General features: G+C 42.4%; 1 protein-coding gene across 3 annotated transcripts; it reads right to left on the bottom strand.

The window, feature by feature from the left end:
* Window positions 1-169: 169 nt before the first annotated feature.
* Window positions 170-14103, bottom strand: LOC135370753 (Fanconi anemia group J protein-like). 3 transcript variants are annotated; one of them, XM_064604574.1, is made up of 26 exons: window positions 13920-14103; window positions 13616-13785; window positions 13386-13497; window positions 13278-13319; window positions 13023-13151; window positions 12468-12568; window positions 11554-11723; window positions 10839-10928; window positions 10177-10276; window positions 9989-10111; window positions 9475-9570; window positions 8498-8633; window positions 7712-7758; window positions 6415-6567; window positions 6134-6282; window positions 5878-5920; window positions 5110-5196; window positions 4885-5025; window positions 4694-4813; window positions 3890-3961; window positions 3700-3826; window positions 2296-2393; window positions 2184-2219; window positions 1564-1694; window positions 1413-1477; window positions 170-796 (listed from the first exon to the last, which is right to left on the bottom strand). In XM_064604574.1, the coding sequence occupies exons 2-26, from the start codon at window positions 13736-13738 to the stop codon at window positions 288-290; spliced, it is 3000 nt and encodes a 999-aa protein (XP_064460644.1). In that variant the 5' UTR covers window positions 13739-13785; window positions 13920-14103; the 3' UTR covers window positions 170-287. The 3 variants fall into 3 exon arrangements, with proteins under 3 accessions (XP_064460644.1, XP_064460646.1, XP_064460645.1); XM_064604576.1 differs by having other exon boundaries at window positions 9989-10105; XM_064604575.1 differs by having other exon boundaries at window positions 13616-14103.
* Between the last annotated feature and the right edge of the window lie 7429 nt (window positions 14104-21532).

The following is a 21532-nucleotide window of genomic DNA, read 5'->3' as shown; positions in this document are numbered from 1 at the left end:
TAGGTGGTGTTGCTCCACCATGATCACCAAGAAATCATTCCCAACCCTGTGCAATTGTAGCAGTTGTGCAAAAACATGTACTTTGAAAAGTACAATTGTTGAGGTGCTCTCCATGCCCCTCTAAAGACACCGGCACCCCTTGGATAAAATGTAATGTATACATCACCAGTTGATTTCTCGATCATTATTTATTAGACGGAACATTAAATGATTCGGTGGTACCAAAAGAAGGTACGTTGTGCTGTATGTAAAATATCATCTAGCCTAACAACCAACACAAAACCACCTTAAAACAATTCTGGGCTCGAACATGATGACTCACTCACCACACTGACATACCCGTCGACAGACATGGTCTTTTCAGCGACCACGAGCTCGGCACCTACTTCTGTGTCGACGTACACGGGACTAACTGTTGCGTTGTCGTTTACGTCAATAGGTTCAACACTTCTTTCTGTGTCAACATATATGGGTCTAATTGTTGCGTTGTCATCTACGTCAATAGGTTCCACACTTCTGGAGGAAAGACGTCCCAATTTCACGTCGCCACTGACCACTGACGAGCCACAGCACTGTCCTTCACTTTCAGTTGCACATGCAAAGCGATCACCGGCACTTGAAGTTACACTGGAACGGCACTTGAGGGCTGGCATTTGTGTAGAGCAATCGGGCTTCTGCACCAAGTCTATTTTGTTCTGCCCTTCAACCTTCAGTTCAATGAACTTGCGAAGCGATGTCATCGCATCGTTGTAGGTCCAATAGCGACACAACTTTTCTCGTATCCACTTCGAGAGACCTACAACACAGATTTACTAAGGTAAGTAATGATATCAGAACAAAACTAGAAAAGAAAGCTACAGAGTAAACTATTACTATAGAGAAAACTATATGTAACTAAAGCGACACACAATGGACATGTGGCCATTATGTTGTGAACCTTACATGCATAAGAGTTTTAGATAAAATGGCAAAGAAGCAAATGAGCTGGTGGTGACAAAATTCCATACTTGAAACCCCGAGATTGGGGAAAAAATTAGACAACCATGACAAAAACTCAAAAATGTAATATTTTGGCACTGTCACCTAATTTTTCCTTACTTTTGGGGTTCCAAGTATGGAAGCCAGAGGCTTTCCAAAATTGCTGGGGGGGGGATCATCTTTGCAAAGTGTCCCCTAGGAGACACTACAGATTTGCCTCGTCGCTTATCAAAAGATTTTTTAGAGTTTTGTCTTTGCAATGGTGTTTTTGTTCCTTTTAAAGGTGCACTCTTTTTCTTGATGGAGTATTTCTTCCATCACGCATAACCAGCTAGCCTGAGTCCTATGTCTTCTTCATGCCTTTTTTTTTCCTTCTTCTTCATTTTTCTATTGCAAAGCTAGATCAGTTCAGATCCGATCAGGAGTCAGCTCACCTTTCCTGTAACTCTCCCTCTCTGTGAAACGATGATCAATAACTACAAGAGCTCCCCAGTCAGAGCTAAAGAAGAAGAAGACGAAAAAAAAATCTTACATTCAAGGGCTTAAAGATGCCATTATACTTTACCGACAAACACAACTGCTCACCTATGACGTATGCATCTGCCAAGTGCTTGATTCAGAGCTCGAAACCCTTGGGTTTCATACCATGTGTGCCCTGACATGACAGGTCTGCCCATCTTATTACACTGGTCATTGTACTTCTTTTTCTGGTCAACCTACCCATGCACAGGAAGCACAACAACACTGACATTACAATGACTAGGTGCCCTACATTACAAGTGTTCATTTATTGTGTCAACCCCGGCACACATTTGCACACGTGAAGCAAACGCAAATGTACAAACATAGAAACATAAGCACAAAGAGGTGTGTGACTACAATGCTGCAGTGGAACTGCTTCTGTGTGTGTGCATAAATTTACTTTTCTGTGTTTTCATGCAAGTGAGCTTTTCACATTTCCCACCCATGGACCTCAGGATTGTGGTGCCTTTATTTTGTAATGTTTTAAATATTTGATATATTTAATATTAATATATAACATAATTTATTATATTTTATATTTATATTTTATTTATTTTTATATATATTTATATTATAAGTTCTATTAGAAATATATAATGTATATAATAATATAATATATAACTTAATAATAATTAATATATTTTAATATTTTTACTTGTGCCTCTCTTTCTTACCATACTTACTTGGATGTCTTTAATGCTGGGGAAAGGAATTCCCACCTAAAAACAAAATTTACGTTCTTTGGATTTTCGTACTAATCTAGTTAAGCGATGGGATCTTCAATCTCTGACTTACCGTGATAACCGCTCTAGCACTATTGTCTGCAAAATCAAGGCCCTCACTAACTTTTCCTCGGCAAACAGCCAACAAGAGGGCACCGTTCTGTGTACAGCCTGTGAAGTAACACATTCAATTCAATTCAACTTTTACGGTGCCTATGAACAATTATAGCCTGAGTAGGTGACAAGGTGACATTTATATAGATCTTGCCCCCATGTATTATGCCTCCGGTGGACAAGAAATGCTATCGTGCAGAACTAGACATGACCCCAGCGTGGCCAGACAGAGGAGCAACGTCAGTCTACATTTGGTCTGGCAGGTGAACTTAAGCAGCAGACAGAGGAGGGAACAGTTTAAAGCAGTGGTGTCGTTCGTTAAATGACCAGCGTGAAGAAATACTCCCAAAATTCATGCGCATAAGTTTGATGTAATGAAGTTACACGTTGAAATACAAAAAGTGCCCGGTGGCATTAACATAACAGATGGCTTAGAGTGCATTTCTCTTCTGAACCTTTAGTGCATGTAACTGCTTTTCCTTACTTTTGTGAGTTGTCAAACCGGTACCCTGCCACCATGATACACCAGCCGTACGCTATGAAAGTAGGTCAGCCTTTCGCGCTGTCCCTCAGCTTTTCCCTTTGCCCTCGTGCACGTAGATCGGTACCACGGTACGGCTCTCGAATAGGGTACCACAACAACTGCACGTGAGGTCCACGTTGCTTCATCTCTTTGACCATAGTGTTGTGGTCCGTCTGCGAATACCCCATTAGTGTTGCTTTCTGAGTGGACAGATGCTTTGTCACATGCGCAGAGATGTACTGTCGTAGCGTATAACTAAGACCCCGGGTTTTCCGCGGAATCCGGAATTAATGCAGGATCCTTCATTTGGCACGGAATTTCACAGAATCCCTTATTTTTAGGAGCGTGCGAATGTTCGAGTCCTCGAATTCGAATCAAATATCAATCACTCGAAGTATTTCGTTCGCGAACCGAATAACCAATATTCGGATTTCCGCATATCCGACCATTCGCGGAATATGAACACCTCCCGAAAGTGGGCTTCACCTGACGCTTCCCTGCATGAGGTGAAGCCTGCTTTACGAAATTGTCCATGCCGCAGGACCAACACACAAATATCGTAGTTTAGCTCAAGGTAACATTATCCCAAGCTTATTGCGCATACTCCCGGATTTCCCATTCCAAGCAGTCGTTGCCTGCTTGCCGCGGAAAATCGCGGAATTTACAAGTTGGTGCTGCAGAATTTTGAATTTGCTGCAGCGGAAAACCAGGGGCCTTATGTATAACTCCAGAGAGTGCCAGAAACACAGTTTGCGAAAAACTAAGTTATAGCTACCAGACACTGCTAATGAATTAGCTCCAAACATATGCAGCTGGTTGGCTACAGCAGCGCGCACCCACCTAGTGCTTTGCCGGACGCGCCGTCATAGTACTCTTGCATGGTCGCATCGAAGGAGCCTTCTTCCGTACGTTGCGGTTCTGCTACAACCACCTTGTACTCGCACATCTCATCCCACAGTCCAGTGTTCTAGAGTAGCAACACAATATCTCAATTACAATCCCTCGCAGAGAAAAAAACAAAAGGACTTACTTTCCACCTTTGAACCAGTTTAGTCATCATGCCGTATGATGGAAAGAAGCAGAGGACACCGTACGGAACAATCTGAAATATGGTAGACCCTCATTAATTCGTGCTCCAGGGATGACAGATTTCTGTTTAAATTATCGGAAGTTTGGATTCGTAGTAATTCATCAAAAATACATGTTGCGAGATATAATCATGGTAATAAGGACGGCCGCGCATGCAAGGGACATTTCTTAACCTTTCCCCTATATAAGCCATAAGTAGGGGCACACATAAGCCATTGGTGAAACGCTCGATTAATACGTGAGTCCTCAAAACAAAAGTTGTAATGCCAGCCAAAGCAAGCAGTTCTTTATGAGGCTCTTCTTTAGCAGACAGATACGGGAATGAATTGATGAAGGAATGAAAAGCACCGTTTTGTTTGAATGAAGTGAAAGTATGATTTCGCCACACACATGTTATAGGGTACTAAAATACCACTCCATAAATTTTTTGTGTTTTGCTGCAGCGTGTTGTGCAACAAAAAACATGAGCTGTTGCAAAAAAAAAAGAAGTGCGGATTACCTACATGGATGACACGTGCAAGAGCAGCTACAGCAAAATCTAGTTCAGACATGCATTCTTACAAAATTTTGTTATTTTGCAGTTCCACATTTAAAAAAAATTGATACTGAAACTAATGCTAAAAAAACTGCTTTATGTGCCCGTATGTGCAAGCTAAGATGTAAAGGCATGCAGGCCCCTCTATGTGCTTCCACGCGGAGAAATCTTAAATCCAAGGTCAAAATGAACGTCGCCGAACCTACGTACTTTGCAGACATCTAGAACTGTGCTTCCAACTTCATCTTGGAAAGACAGAATTTCTGTATTCTTGAAGGTTGCTGTCAGCTGTTGTCCAGAAGGGCCAGTTGACAGGCTTCCAACCCATACCTGCAAAATGGGCACAGTGGGCAAAACATTTGTAGCTGCACTGCACATGCCAAGCCCATACGAAATCCTACCGAATCATTTGAAATGACGTGCCCGGTTTGGAGTTTCAAGGGAAATGCGGTGTCAAGCTCCGACTCAAAAGAGTCCATGGGCCAGAGGGTACCAGATGCCACAATAAGAGAATGAGTCATACGCTTGATGTCAGACATTGCCTGGAAAGTGCGATGTATTTGGGAATAATTAAGAGGCTGTCTCTACATTGGAAGGTGTCCTTTTTGAGCTCTACGCTTGCTTACCACGGCTGGGTTCAGACACCAGAAGCTCAGCGTATGCGTCCAAGAATTACTCGAGAAATTGTCCTTGCTCAGCCACCCGTTACGTGACTGAAACATATGTAGACTTTTAAAACCTCATTCTCCAAACAAAATGATTCAAACATTTTGAAAAATGGATCACTGCACTGTGCTTGCAAGAAAGAAGAAATTCCCTCAGAAATTGACACGAAAAATGTGTTTTGCACTGCATAATCGTGGCTCCAATCTGATTCAGAGAAGGTGATCTTAAGTGGTGGTTGCAAGGCATCAAATTGCTCCTCCTAGTTAAATTACAGTTCCAATTAACAAGCAAAACTTTTTCTTTTTTTGTACGTGTATATCGTGCATAAGGCCCCGTGTTTTAGGGTAAAATCCTGTAAAACCTGTTTTTACCTCCCGATTTTGCATCCCGAAAATGAACTTTGCAAAGTGCTAATTCGGCCACCCACACGGACACTCAGCACAGCTGTTCCGCATGTCACGTTCCTAAAAAAATGCGAGAAGCGCTTTCATTTTTACCTTCCACCCGACATCATCCGATTTTACCATGTTTTATGACTCCTGAAATAAAAACCGATTCTCCCCCCTTCCCCCATTGTCAAAAAACATAAAACCCGAAAACACAGGGCCGCCCTAATCATGCAACAGATGGGAACCGCTGTCTTCATATTGACATCAGTTATCTTTATTTCAAAATTACTTGTAAATGACATTGACCAAAACAGTCAACAGACACGTTATCTCACCCACCTCAAAGTGCTTTTTCTTTGATACTGTTTTCACAAGTGCAGCTCTGAAAATGGAAAAGGAAATTAAAAAAGAAGACAAGGTAAAACTGAAGTGCTATCAGAATCATAATACAGTGAAGGCTAGACGTTTAACATCCATGTTACATGTGATAATGTTTTAATTTTGAATACATCAGTGCACAGAACAAGCGACATCATTAAACAAAGTCTATACTACCTCCATTTTTTTCTTTTACCAATCAATCAATGAATCATACCTGAAGTCATCCATGTATTTCTTTGAATCCACGTACAGGTATTCGAGTATCAGAACAATATTCTGAAGCGTGGAAGATGTTGACGCGAGCAGTGTGGGAACGTACTCATCCGTGTCCTTCTCAACGGTGGTAATTGCTGTAACGATTCTCTGAAACGCAACAGCTTATTTGTTTGTCGCCCTTAAAATAAGCAGGTTCTAGAGCAGCTACGTAGTACAAATGCCGAATCGATCGATCCTCTCAATAAGACGTGCCAATTTAACGACACGATGCATGCTTACCTTGATAACTGGAAATGCCTGTTCTCCTAAACCGACTTCAGTCAGTAGAGCGAGGATTTCTTTCCCAGCCAACACTTTACCGGACAAATCAAAGTTACGGTAGTCATTAAGATGGTCTGAGTGGCGTGTTATCCAAACGCTTAGGGCTGACATCTATGAAAGGAAGGAACAATGCCTGTGTCAGGTCTGCTAACCGGACACCCGTACGTTACAATAAGGCACATGTTGTGACGGCCTAAGATTTCTTCGTGGAAGGATATTCAGAGTTTTAGCAGAATACATTTGGAACTGAAACTTTACACTTTGAGGCTAATGAGATGTACTTCCTTAATTCCCTCTAACCCTTTTCTCAATTTTTGGAGTATTCGAGTATTTAAGAGTATTTCATTAGAGAGTACCGTAATTTCACGTGTATAAGCCGCACCACAGATAAGCCGCAGGACCAGTCTTTAGGAATGTTTTGAAAATTTTCGGGCCGATAAGCCGCACTCGCAGATAAGCCATGGGCAATACGACGTGACTGATTTGAACGACAAAGGAGACCACAGAGAAGGTCGTAAGCCTGATGGTCCACACTGCCGGGCCGGCATGGTGTACAACAAAGGAGGTCAGTTCTAGTGTTCTACCAAGATCGGATTGTGCCCTTGTGTGTTTTTCATGGATTGACGTGTCAGTGGCCTTTCAGAAGACACGAATCACTGTCACCACTTTCATTAAAGCTGCTTGGGGGAAGGCACCAGGAAGATCAGTCTACTCCAATGTGGACGCGCCCCTGTTACGCATTGTTTGTGCATTGGCAGGGCAGTGCTGCTACAGAGACACTGTCGGCCCTTTCGTTAAAACCGGCATATGAGGAAAATACCAGGGAAAAATAGTCATCAGATACGCACCGGTGGGTAAGCCGCCGAGCACCCATGAGAAGGAAGAAAATCGTTCATAAGCCGCGGCTAATACGTGTGAAATTATGGTATTCCTGAAATAGAGGAATACAGAAAATCCTCTATTTCTGTACCTCTGGTTATAGGAAAATGTAATTATAGGGAGATCATTCGATTAACATGAGAAGTCGGTAGAACACACAGAGAGGAATACTACTGCTTAGAAAGGTTGTTGCCCGTTTGAGAACATTAACGGAAGATTTCCAACGGCTGCCAGAGAAAGGGTAGGGTGCAGTACAGATAATGATCAGCAGAAATACGGAATAAATTTTTAGGTATACTTTACCGAAGGCTAATCATGCATGTACACTCCCCTCAGGCTGAGGCTCTGACAACAGAGCTTTCAAATATTTACTTACCACTTTTGCAACAGCAAAGTGTTCATCAGGGCTAACTCCTTGTCTTTCTATAATAAAAAAAAAGATATACAAATGGTGAGAATCACGGCTGTTAAAAGTGCACCATCGTCTTTACTATGCGTGTACTAAAAGGCCGTCAACCACATGTACACGGTGTAATTTGTGCCTGCCACTTCCACGAACCAACTCTTCATGCTTTCGAAAGTCACGAAACTGGTCCTAATTATTCAGCCGTAAAAGTAATTCGAAGGTATAGATCATGTTTTTCCAAAGATATTTTGGATGACGACTTCGTATAGCAGCATATTACTTGGGTGACTGACATCTCACCTGTAAACTTCTGAGAAAATTTCATGTTATTTGCTTACCCCGATTTGTGTATCCAAGGTGAATCAGACCTCTACCAGATCAGTCTACCAAATTGTAGCCTTCAAATTTCCTGACTTTTCCAGGGTTTCACCGACTATATTGACCGAATTTGTTAAACCAACGTTCATACGTTCATCGACCAACATTAAATCATCCAAAAAGCTGGACTGCTTGACGTCCACAAATCCAAGTTAAGCTCTTGAGGTCTGAGTCTGCTTGCATGAACATTGAGAAGATTCCTCGAAGCAATCCCAAGTAGCTTTGGCAATGCTTTACGCACCAGCAGCGTTGAGGACTGTAGCATGTGCCAGAGGCACTACCAAAGCTAATGAGGACACCACCGAGGAATCTCCTCTTGAACTTAAGATAAGCTATTGTAGCGCGTTACGAAGAAATATGTATTTCACCACAACTTACGCATCTCTTCAAGGTCTCGTATCATCTCTCTGATTTGGTCCTGTGTTATCGACAAGCTTATAGATTCTCTGCAGCTGTCTTCAATATTGTGCGCTTCATCGAGAACAACAACGCTGTTACTCAAGTTGATACTCAACTGGAAAATGGTAGAGCACCCAATTAACTTTTCTGTACAGAGGTACTGCAGTGTTGTACTGCCACACAGTATTTTCTGGAGTTATTTGTTTACCCTGATGGTACTATTTAGGGCTGTGTGAATAGTAATTCGAAAATCTAGGCAAATAGTTGCATACCCAAAGCCAATACATTGTTATCCAAAGCGAATAGCTATGTAACTGAACCAAACACATATACAGCGCATACACTGATATGGTGCGTATATAGGTGATATATACATTCAGACCAACACATAAAGCAGTACTAACTTCGTTTTATACCCTCTATTTTGCTATTTTGGGGCTTATGAGTGCAGATCTGGAGTAACACATATTCAGTTTGGAAGAAACATTGGCTTGACTCAAAATTTGAATATAGAATTCCATACATGATTCAGAATTTTATATATACAATATATATTGAATATACAATTGTTTTCTTCAGTACTCAAAAAATCTGAATATCCACACAGCCTTAGTAGAATTATCGATTACTGGAGTACAACCAAACTTAAAACGCAAAAAGGATTGTGCTATAATTTTACTCTATTTAGTTGTAAGAGTTTAAATCCCACAAATTTAAATGAATTTCAATGAAATACGGTTGGATGATATAAGATGGCATCATTGGAATTACTGTTAGAATGAGGACTCTTATGCTAAGGTATGTCCGTAATCAGTGTAACCATGAACACAACATTTTGTGACATAACACAAGCAATAAAAACTACTCATAAAAATGCAATTTCAAAGTCTTTGTTTGAAATCACACTATCCCCAATAAATTGTGCACAGCATAAATTAAAAAAAAAAGTCCCTCACACACTTCCTGATGATTGGGTCAATGAGGTAGTTGTAGGGGCAGAACACGATATCACATCGTGGGATAAGGTCCAACGTCCAGAAATAGGGACAAACCTGAAATGTAAAGCAAACAATAAAAATGGAGTGCGGAAGGTTTGTTATGTGTGTTACGCCGAGTAATCTGAAGATTTACATCTGATACAATCCGATTCGGGGGAGTAAGGTGACTGCATTAGGCCCCGCGCACGAAGCCCTCAACCAATGATTACTTTAATCTCCCACTGCAAAAATCTTATCATTTCCTATCTTTTCATTACTGCTGGTGTGAAACAGGCCCTCAATATGCCTTTGATGACATATATATATGCCTAGCATGATGATGCCCTATGATGATATGAAGCCCTATATGAAGCCCTATGAAGCCCTATATGAAGTCCTATGATGATATATATGCCTAGCACCGGCCCTGACTGTCACTAACATCAGAGGTACAGGTATCGTATCAAGAGCCCACAGAATAAGCAGCGCTTACCCTTAACCTTTTTCCGATAGAGACGAGGTCTTCCAGGTCATACGGCTCGATCATCCCATTGTGATAAAGCGTTGGAAAGTCCTCAAATTTCTTCACACGGGAATGGAATGCACAGCCCTGAAACTACAGCTTTAAGCTCTCAAAGGGTATCCATGGATGCGTCAAGAGATGAACCGCAGAGTACGTACTTTGTCCTCAAGGAGCTCCTTGCAGTGCTCATTCCTGTTGCTCATTTTGGAGATTTGAGGATGAATGCAAGTTCTGTCACGGCTAGACAGGATGGCCATCCTACGAGGAGACGAGGAATTATTCATCTAGCATAGACAGTGTGCACAACAACAACAACACTTTGAAAGGAAACTCAGAGAAGAAAAGCACAAGGCCCCAATTTTCCGGGAGAATGGATGGTGCGTCCGTACAACGGGGAGACCGAAAGAAATTCGGGAGTCCCCCGGGTAACCCGGGAGAGTTGGAAGGTATGCAATACTGATATTTTGCATAGATGTAATCAATATTTTCTTCAATGTTTTAAAGACGGCGATATATTATCGAAAATCGATAAATTATAAATTATTATTAATTATTTTTCTTGCAGGTATTAATCTACATGTTGATAAGTTATCTACATGTAATCAATGGTCATAAATATTTTGCCTGAGATAACAATGCTCATCTATATTCAATATTATTTCAATTCTTACGTAGTATACATTCAATTCATTTCAACGCATTCAGGTCCGATACTTTTGCAGATGTAGTACATTGGCCTCCAGCAATTATTTCGTGGGCGCTCATAACAGCGTGGGGAATACCTTTCATGGTACACGCTATAGATATGCATTCCCTTTACCTGACGGATCCATACACCGTCTTTCGGAGCTCCCTCACGACTTGAGCAATTTGCTTGTGCGTCCGTGTGCCGTAGTATATCAATGGTACCCTGCACAGAAGGAGGAGACCCAATTCAAAATATACAGATTGTTACACACCCGAGTACCCTCAATGCTTGGCTGACAAGGAACAATAAATGAATGGAAGCAGTATAATTGTTGCAAACAATCCAAATGTCTGTTGCAGAAGCCACGGGTTCACCCATTAAGCCTCCTACTGCAAAATCACTATGCACCCGCACCGTTTACTCTGCAACTTTGAAAGCATTATCTTGGCGGTGCCTTTCACTATATCTTTCATGTCACGATGAGCTCCACTACACTGGCGTAATATTTGTAAATTATCGCACATTTCTCGCAAATAAATCCCAACTGTGAATGAAGTGTATAAAAGCATAAGAGAAAAAGTGTAAAGTTGAGGGAAACAGGTAATCCAAGAAATACTAGCCATGGCACCTCCCACTACCAAATCCCCAACAGTGGGAAAGGAGGACGAGGAGCTGGAGGAAATGTGAACTGGGTCGTTTCAAGACCCTAAATAGCCCTAGTTATACCAACGAAGATGGGATACGACAACCTATAGAAACCCTAAGGTTTCTTGCACTCATCAGTGCAGGCCCTCTCTTTTAATCAAACCATCTACAGTGCATCTTCTAGGTACGATCACAAAATCACCTTTGCAGCTCTTCTTTATCTGTGCATGTAGTCTTCTCAGACGGCGCTACAGGTGAAGCAGCCTCTTGTGCGCCACAGCATTCGAGAGTTCTTTCCCCTTGTCGTTCAGTGGTTAGTTCATCTTTTTTCTCTGTGTTTGTCATCGATTTCAGGACCTTGCCTAAGGATGCCTGTAAGGATTTTAGGGAGACGGATGTGTTATGAAGATAAATAGCAGGGACGAATCCGCCAACTGAATCCACGAATCCTAGGCAAGGATACCATATTAGCCAATCCGAATCCTAGTGCCCAAAATAGCGAATCGAATCTTTTGTATCCACCAAGCATGTTTGTTCCTTTCTTTTTCAAATTGGCACCTCCGGAGTCCGCCGAAAGCCTCATTGACCGACGGGTATTTTCTTGTTTCTTTGTTTACATTGCCCTGGACTGAAAGCGTTCAGGCAGGAACTGCTACATTACACATTTAAAAGTAACATGGTTTTCCTTTTGATAGTTGCTTTAGCTTTATGGAAATAATTCAGGCTCGAGAATTTATGTATTTCTTGTAGTCGATGAACAATATGTTAAATAAATGAACTATATGGGTATATTTTCTCCAGAAACTAAACTATTATGCGTGTCTTTTTTTCTTGTTGTTTTTTCATTAAACAAATGTATCATATTCTGCTTCGAAACACTTTTCAGTAGCATTTTTTTTTAGCTTTTTAAAGTGTTTTTAAAGAAAGGATGCGAAAGATTCGAGATTCGTAAGATTCGTGGATTCGCAGAACATTCCTTGGATTCGAATTCGAATTCGGATTCGCAAAATTCTGGATTCGTCCCATCTCTAATAAGTAGGAACCGAGAAGTTATGCACACTACACATCTACAATGAGACGACTGTACAACGACCGTTCCGAGCGAACAAACCCTACCCCGCTGGTGGAGCGACGCTGCCTCTTGGAAGGTTGGAAGTCGTCCTCGCTGTCAGAGCTTGAGATGCTGATACTGCATCCTTTCGAATCTCCAGCAGGTGCTGTGGGAGCGCACATAAACTTCATTAACTTTTGCTATTAGCACGCAACAGTTTAACTAGACCCTTGTGTTTTCGGGTTTTATGTGTTTTTTTAAGGTGGTGGGCAAAAATTGGGTTTTATTTCAGGATCCCTGCACTAAGGTAAACTTGGGTAATATTGGGCAGTAAAGCAGGTTTTTTGGTGGTAAAATTAAGAGAGAGCTTCTCGCATTTTAGATGGACGTGAGATGCTAATTGTGCTGTAGCGCAGTGCTACGCGTTCCCCAGTGTCCATATTGGTGGCTGCATCTGCATTTTGGCAAGTTCGTTTTCAGGTCTGACTGTAAGTGACGAAGCAAATCTGAGGATAAAAATAGGTTTTTGGTGGGATTAACCCTGGAACACGAGGCTCTAAACATAAAACACTTTCTTGCAGCATCAAACAAAGAGTAGCTACAAACTAAGAAGGGATTACCTTCAGCTGAAAAATCCTGCACTGCAAGATGTGGACCTGGAACAGCAGGTTCTAAAGTAGCACTTGTCTTGCATGCCTCTTTCTTTGATGTGGCCTTGTCAGCTTTTCTTTGTTCGACTTTCTCTTTCGCTAAAAATTGTCAAACAGTAACCGTAAGTACTAGTGCCGATGTTTTTCATTAAGTTTGAAGTCAAGCTACTTTTTGTTCTATTTTGCTATGGCAGTCCCAACACACAATTCTGCAAAGCTGCTTACCTTTCAACTGTACTGCTGCTAAGACCTTCTGCTCATATATCACTACAGAAGCAGTCCACAGTGTTAGCAAGGTGTGACTCCATGTCATAATATTCTTCATAGACCTACCTTTTTCTCTTTGTTGCCAAGCTAAGCAAGAGCAAAGAAGGGAAAGACTTTTCCCACTGCCAGTAGGGGATTCTATAAGACAGTTCTGCTTCTTTGTAAGCCCTTGAAGTACCTGCAAGACATAGTAAATAGCGCAGGTTAGCTACCACTATTGTTGTTAGGGGAGCTAGGTTACGATCTCTAGCACAAATATGCGTTTCACTAGCAGAATATAAATTTCCGTTTCTTACCCTCGACATAACTGCCCTCTGCGATGGGTAAGGCGGAAAAGGGAACTTCACTTGTAGCCCACAGACATGGACATCTACACTAGGTATCGTGGCGGGTGGTATATTTTCACAGGAATCGTCCATTTTTTGCTTATCAGTTATGAGGCGGTGGTGTACGCGCAGGGTCTCGACTGCATACAGTTTGTAAGCGTTGAAAGATTAGCAGGATACTGTCAGAAACTGTGTGCGATTGATGAATACACGGCCCTTTAAGTGAGTGAGAGCGATACGCACATGCAAAGCTCACCCTCCTATTTTGTATTACCTGATAAAACGGCTGCCGTTAAATTGTTGCCATTTTGATCGTCAACGAACGACGATGTTTAGGTTGACTACATTACTTCTGCTGTTCCCGAAGCATGCCGTTGTTCGGTTTTGTAATTAACGTGTGCCAGAACATGATTTCCCGCGCGAAACGCTGTTTTCCGGCATAAACGGCTACGGGTGGATTGATGATTGGATTCTGTTGGTTCGGCCGTTCGGCTCTAGATGGATAAATATTGCGGCTTATTTGCAACAGGGGCAACAAGTGGTTGGTGGTAGCTTGCGCTCTTTGCGCAACTTTCGCGAAACGTCTGTTCGTTTGTTCTCGTTTTTTCCATGGTTTTCGGTTTTCGGCTGTGTTGGCAAACTTGATCAATCCAGTAGCACTATCAAGGCAATCCAACAGTAGCCGGTCGTCTGCTTGTTTGAGTCGCAGGCGGGCATGCATTGCCGAATTTTTAAAATGCGAAGTACTTTCGGCACGCTTTCTTCCGTCTCTACTCCAATAGTATGGGCGATTTCATTCGTCAAGTGACTACACTACACTACAGCTAAAACTACAAGGGTAATTCACCATAAACTTTCAGAAAGCTATGAAAGATGAAAGTCACTGTCACTTGTCACTGTCAGATGAAAGTCACTTTTCACTGACTTTCATCTTTCATCGATAATTTCTTAGGCAACTTGAGGCCTTGTATGTGATTGTCCCTTCTATGTTGTTTCAGCCTCAGAACGTCAGTTCTCTCATGTTCAGAAAGCATCCAAACAGAACGTCGCAAATTTCCGAAGAAACGCAGTATGGTAAGTACACAAGTTGATTTGTGGCATTCTGAGGCCACACAACCCAGAGCCGTGCACTGGATAAGTAGCAGCAGCAGCGAGAATATCAAGCTGCAGATACTAGCAAATATTGAGTTTTCTCGCTGGTGTGACCAAATTTAGGTTCAATATTGCGGACTCTCGGCTGATTTGGGAAGTTCCGAGGACTGGTGCTTTCTGTTTCTTTTTTTTTGTGTGTGTGTGTGTGTGTGTGTGTTGTTGTTGTTGAAATATAACATGTTCGGAAATATGGAGTGCTCAGAGTTCTCATGTGATGTTCTTCAATCTCTTGGCAACAATTCTCTCCAGCGTTTTCCGAGCTGAGATGTCGCCAGCGAATATTGCTAAATCAAACGGGCATATTGTGGGGCGTTTGCAGGCGCGGATCTAGGGGGGGGTCCAGGGGTCCGGACCCCCGCCCCTCAATTCCAGGCTTGAACATAGGGTTCAGTGGACCAATCCCAGCATGCACGTGGCACTTGTCCATAGCAGACCCCACGCCTCCTCCCCCTAGGGAAAATTCTAGATCCGCCCCTTGGCGTTTGCAAACTAGCCACGCAATAATCCGTGATCCGTGGACATTACAACTACCAGGAACCAACATGCTACCATGATGTTTATTAGTTTCGCACATCTCTTCGTGGACATATACGTAAGAAAAAAGCGGGACTTTGGGACGGCAGGGATGGATGGATATGTGAAGAAAAATACTTTTTCGGGTGATAATTGTAACAGTTAAAGATTGACTGACGTGTGATTAAATGTGATCCGGGTGGGTTGTTCTTAACACCAGCAGCGACTTTACTACTTCTACTTATATATAGTTAGTAATATTTGAATTTGCTGTTTAGTTTAAAATGTAGTTTGCTTTAAATATCTCCCCAATATTGTGCGTTTTCGAACCGTGCGAGTTTTCTACTCTTTCTATACGCGGGTTCTTCTTCGGTTTTTTTATGGCTTTCTTTCCTTGTGCAGCTGATCGAGAAAAGACGTAAGAAAAAATATCTAAACGAAATTTCATCTGTATACACGCAACTTTCGCAAGATCACAGACTGAACTGCAACTGCTGGATTTGCTGTAAACCCCCATTTCATAATACGACACTAAGTCCTTGCGGGTAATTAAGTTACCCGTCGCTTCTCTGTCTTCTCTGCATATATATACATGGGTCACCGGAATCAAATTAATACCACGTGTTTGCTTTCGTTGTGCATGCACTTCGAAAACAACCAAAAAACACACAGATTGTAACAAAAGTGTAAGTGTCAGCAAAGTTAGGCTAAAAGCAGTGTTTAACAATGTGGTCGCCGTTCTTTAATATATACCAGCTGCCACAAGAGACTGTTAGGAAGACTGTCGTTAATTCGCTGGCAAAACAGTATAGCAGCAGTTCGTAAATACGGCATTTGATTTTTTGCTGCTTTAACTTCGTTTATTGTAAACGCCCCCCTTTTCTTTCTCTCTCTCTCTCTCTCTCGGTTTTTTTTTTTCAGACGTTTGAAGTGAGTGCCTGTAAAAAAAAAAGGGGGGGGGGGAGGCGTACAGCGTCTGAAATACCGATAACCACAGAGAGCAAGCTGCTTTAATTGTTGCTTTAATTGCAGTTGTTTTAATTCAGAGGGACATATAAAACGAAATGCAACTATGATTTTGAAGGGTGTTATATGTAGGTGGTACATCCCGTTTACACGACGGATAATCAGAAGAAAACCTCAGAAACGCAATGAAATTCAAAAGACGTCGCGATTGTCCAGCTGCGACAGTGATGTTAGTGGTTTAGAGAGCAGCCGACAGGTGGCAGTAAGGTGCAGAGGCGCGCGCGACGTGACAGCGCTATACGCTCTTAAAAACGAACTTCACCGCACAGCACGCTCCTAGCCAACCGTCATCTCGAATGATATCGTTATCTGCCCTGATTTGTTGAAAACGGGAGGCGTACGCCTTTTTTGTGACAATTATGAACAGCATAAGTGTCACAAAAAAGGCGTACGCCCCCCGTCTTCAACAAATCAGGGCAGATAACGATATCACTTGAGATGATGGTTGGCTAGGAGCGTGCTATGCGGTGAAGTTCATTTTTAAGCGTGTAGTCAACGGAGACCAACCAGTTATGACAAAAAGTATAGCGAGAATAACAGTGCACACACGTGTGTGCAGTTCCCGACTCATATACAATCCGACATTCACATATGGGACGACTTCATCCGGTTCCAGATCACTTGCGGATAACTTCACCGTTAACCACCAGGCGGAGGCACTGCTAACTTCCGTCATGTTTGCCGAGCAATTTTGCTCGCGTTGGGGATGATGCTTTTTAAGTAAGATATCCCAGTAAAATGAGGGCAACAACTCTCCCTTCAGGCGACCCTAGCGACTTCCGATGCGAAAGACGCATAGGGGGGTGAAAAGGGTCCCAGCATTGGCGACCGACATAGCGTCATCTTTAGTACGTCGGAAGGCTTTTATCTTTTCTCAGTCCATGATCCAGACACACATTTTTTATCTGAGACCGTTCTCCTGTCACCGAGAGGTTCGGAAGTCAGCTCCAACTGCCCAGTTTGGTCATCAACTATATTCGCTGATATACGATATTATAGATTTGTGTTTCGTTGTCTCAGTATGGCTGGAGGAAGTGAGGGCGGTGACAGAGAACGGAACATTTGGACGTGAAGTGAAGATACTTGCTGCAGGAAATCGAAAGCCAAGAGAGTGTCACGTGATTGGAACGGAGTGATTGCCGGTTCCATGTGCCGGGACACTGAGGCGTATGGTGGTCATCATTTGATACAAATGCGAAACGGCAATCGTGTATAGCTTCGTGAGGCATCCGTAAAGACAAATTTTCAATGGCAAATGCGACGCCAACCTGTATACACCTTGTACCTGTACAACCTGTACACACGTTTCGCGTGTGGCCAGAATGCCTGAATACTAGATCCCCCTATGCATGTCACCACAGTCAGCCATGCAGTCACCCTGCAAAACCGAACGCCGCCATTTTGATGCCATCGCGGTGGCGATCGTCATGCATCGATGCTGTGTTCCGCTTTCAGCAACTTCTTCAAACCTCCACGGCCTCGCTTTGGAGACAAAATGGCGGACAATGTAGCAGACGACGCGGTTGTCTTCATCTACACAGAGGGTTCTAGTGTACGCTACGTTAGTGCAAGGGTGAGGGTAAAGTTTGGAGTAACCACGTGATAAAGTGGCCTTCAAATCTTGCCTCCCTGTTTGGGAGTGGGACCAATGAGATCGCTGTAGTGGCAATAGGGGAGAGAGGGAAACATTAGAGCTGCGCAAACAGCTGACCTACACGCTTAAAAATGAACCTCATAGCACGCTCCTAGCCAACCATCATTTTGAATGATATCGTTACCTGCCCTCATTTGTTGAAAACGGGAGGCGTACGCCTTTTTTATGACACTTATATGCTGTTCATAATTGTCACAAAAAAGGCGTACGCCTCCCGTTTTCAACAAATTAGGGTAGATAAACGATATCATTCGAGATTACGGTTGGCTAGGAGCGTGCTATGTGGTGAAGTTCATTTTTAAGAGGGTACTTGCATAGCGTACTCAGACACCCTGTTGCTCAGCCGCTTCGAGCACTGTCGATTTTTAGAAACATTTTTGTGAATTGACTTGTTCGAGCAGAATTCGATCACAAAAGTCGTGGCACGTATGCACTCTTAGAATTGATAAAAAAAAAAACAATGAAAAACTGTTAAAAATGAACTTCACCACAAAGCACGCGCATAGCCAACGATCGTCCCGCGTATGACATCGTTCTTTCTCCCGATTTGCTGGAAACAGGAGGCGTACGCCATTTTTGTGACAGTTATGAACTGCATAAGTGTCACAAAAAAGGTGTACGCTTCCCGTTTTCAACAAGTCAGGGGAAAGAACGATGTCATCCGAGATCAGGGATGGGCATAAATACATTTTTTTATGTATTTAAATATAAATACAAATACTTTGCTTAAATATGCATTTAAATACTTGGCAAAATACTTTATATGTTCAGTATTTATGTACGAAATATAAATACAGTATTTAAGTACTCCAAATACTTTCATTACATTGAATGAGCAAATAACTAAGATCAATATATAGACTCAAGAACTGTTTACATGAGCATTCATGTAGATCGTTACGAAGTAACAGCGTTCCTTCACACTGGTGATTTTCATGAGTAAATGATTTAATTAGACGATTATGTCGTCCATGCAGCACCTGTTTGATGAGACGATGTTTGGTTCGTGAAAGAAACGAGCCTCACCAGAGGACCTGAACTATGCCCATCCAGAAGGTCCTCTAACATCTATAGATCGGTCTTGGAGTCTCTCTGAGGTTTCAGAGCCAAAGGCTCATTTTTGGTACTCAGTGCAGTATTGGTAGAAATAGGTAACGTTGATGCCATTTGACTGCTGACACAAGTGCAGTATCCACGTATGTCCAGAAGAAACTTCTAAAAGTGTTGACAAAGATGCAACCCGAGGCAGGGAAATTATGCCAGCTTGTCTGCGCCCTCTCTCTGTTGTCGATTGTTCTAAAAGTGTACTAAACTATCAAACCAGGTGGGTCAAACTCTAACCTCTCAGCAGAGCTATATAGTCACGACAGTATACGCAGCTGCAAAATTTGGAAATATGCGCATTTGATGTATTTACACGTATTTACAAAGTATTTAAACAGGTAAATACCGGAAAACAGCATTTTACATATGAATAGGAGTACATTTTTCTAGGCCGCATTCAAATACGAGGTATAAATACATGTATTTATATTTTAAGTATAGCATTTTAAATACAATGTATTTAAATACTGCATATCCCTGTTCGAGATGATGGTTGGCTAGGAGCGTGCTATACGGTGAAGCTCCGTTTTTAGAGTGATGGACCGACATGCTATAGCACTTGACGCGTAATTATTACAGCGCAAGTCATCGCAATCCCTCGACGGGACGCATAAGGTGGTTGCCTTATCCACGCACCTTGTATGCGATCCCTGCACGTACATATATACGGTGCTTGCTACTCAACCAATTCATCGTCGAGCAAACATCTTTCGACGATATATACACCACCAGAACAAAAAAGAAAAAACGACGCCGCGATTTCTTTGACTCTAATTGCGCTCTGAACTGCTATGCGTGCACAATGGGGTTTCAGATTGCGCTGTCATGGTCATCGATTTATGCAGAGAACAATGCTGTCTAGACGAGCCAGTGTGTAGTTACTAGGTTTCCAGATTACTATGCGAAACGGGATCTGGCGCCTTCCTCCTTATATGGGATGCCTGAGGTTCGAAACAGCTATTGGTCCCAAAGTTTTTCAGTTTATATCTCTATTTCGGTTATTGTGTAGGGTGCTGCGAAGTTAATTGTCTGCTATTTGGACGTGCGAATTATCATACTTAGCACAGAGAGAGGAGAATAGTCAAAGAAGCGGAGACTCGGGTTAAAAAAAAAATAAAGCAACAAAGAGACAGTGAACAATATAAGTGCGACAACGACAACTTTATTGGAATGATGAGGAGTTAGGTTACGCTTGCTTAATCCCTTTTGAGTCAGGGCAGGTGACGTGAGTTGGGAGTTTCGTTCCAACAACAAAGGGGAATATACATGATAGCAAAAAAGTCAAGGTAAATTTTTCAGAATGAGAGTTCCTTTTGTGTGTGTGTGTGGAAAATAGCAAAGAACCAATTTGCATTTTTTTCTTTATATTCTTACTGGTTTTCAGCGTCAGAACACGGTCCTCTCCCCCCCCCCCTCTCTCTCTCTCTCTCTCTCGCTCTTTTTCGGACGTTGGTTTATTCTCGGCCGTGGCACGAGATGGCGCCACTTGTAAAGGAATTACTGCACGTGGATAGAAGCAGGGAACGGGAACTGTAATAGTAACAGAAACGGTATATGGTAAGAATACCGGAAACAGAAACGCGTGATACGGTCTTCCATTACCGGAAACGGAAACGAAAATGATCGTCCGGTACCGAATTCGGGTAATGGCTGTTCGAATAAAAAAGGTAGAAATTAAGCGAGCTGGTGGCAGATGTCCATAACGAAAACCAGAGACTAGGGGAAATAAAACACACGCAACACAAGTCTCAAGTGTTGCGTCACTTGTGTGCATCCTTTTTTAATTTATATTTTTATTCATATATCCTTCGTTCACCGCATTCTATAAGGGCAAAACTCTGATACACGCTGAAAATGCCGGACGTACGCCTCTTTGTGAAGCCCACACTCTTAGAAATTAACTTCACCGCATAGCACGCTCCCAGCCAACCATAATCTCGAATGATATTGTTATCTGTCCTGATTTGTTGAAAACGGGAGGCGTACGCCTTTTCTGTGACAATTATGACCAGCATAAGTGTCACAGAAAAGGCGTACGCCTCCCGTTTCCATCAAATCAGGGCAGGTAACGATATCATTCGAGATTATGGTTGGCTAAGAGCGTGCTATGCGGTGAAGTTCATTTTTAAGAGTGTAGGAGCGTGCTATGCGGTGAAGTTCATTTTTAAGAGTGTAGGAGCGTGCTATGCGGTGAAGTTCATTTTTAAGAGTGTATGACTTCCGCTTTCAACAAATCAGGGGAGAGAACGATGTCATTCCGGATATACTAATTGGCTAGACCACTCTTGAAACAGAACATCACCACATAGCACGCTGAAGGTTCAACCACTGCGCAGAATGATATACACCGCGCTTTCCACAAATCAAGAGTGATATAGGTATCATTCTGTGCACACTGTTAAAACAGAACTTCACCACATAGCGCGCTCCCAGCCAAC

Source organism: Ornithodoros turicata, chromosome 10 (genome assembly GCF_037126465.1).
Source record: "Ornithodoros turicata isolate Travis chromosome 10, ASM3712646v1, whole genome shotgun sequence".
NCBI lineage: Eukaryota > Metazoa > Arthropoda > Arachnida > Ixodida > Argasidae > Ornithodoros > Ornithodoros turicata.
This window is presented reverse-complemented; position numbering and strand designations above follow the sequence as displayed.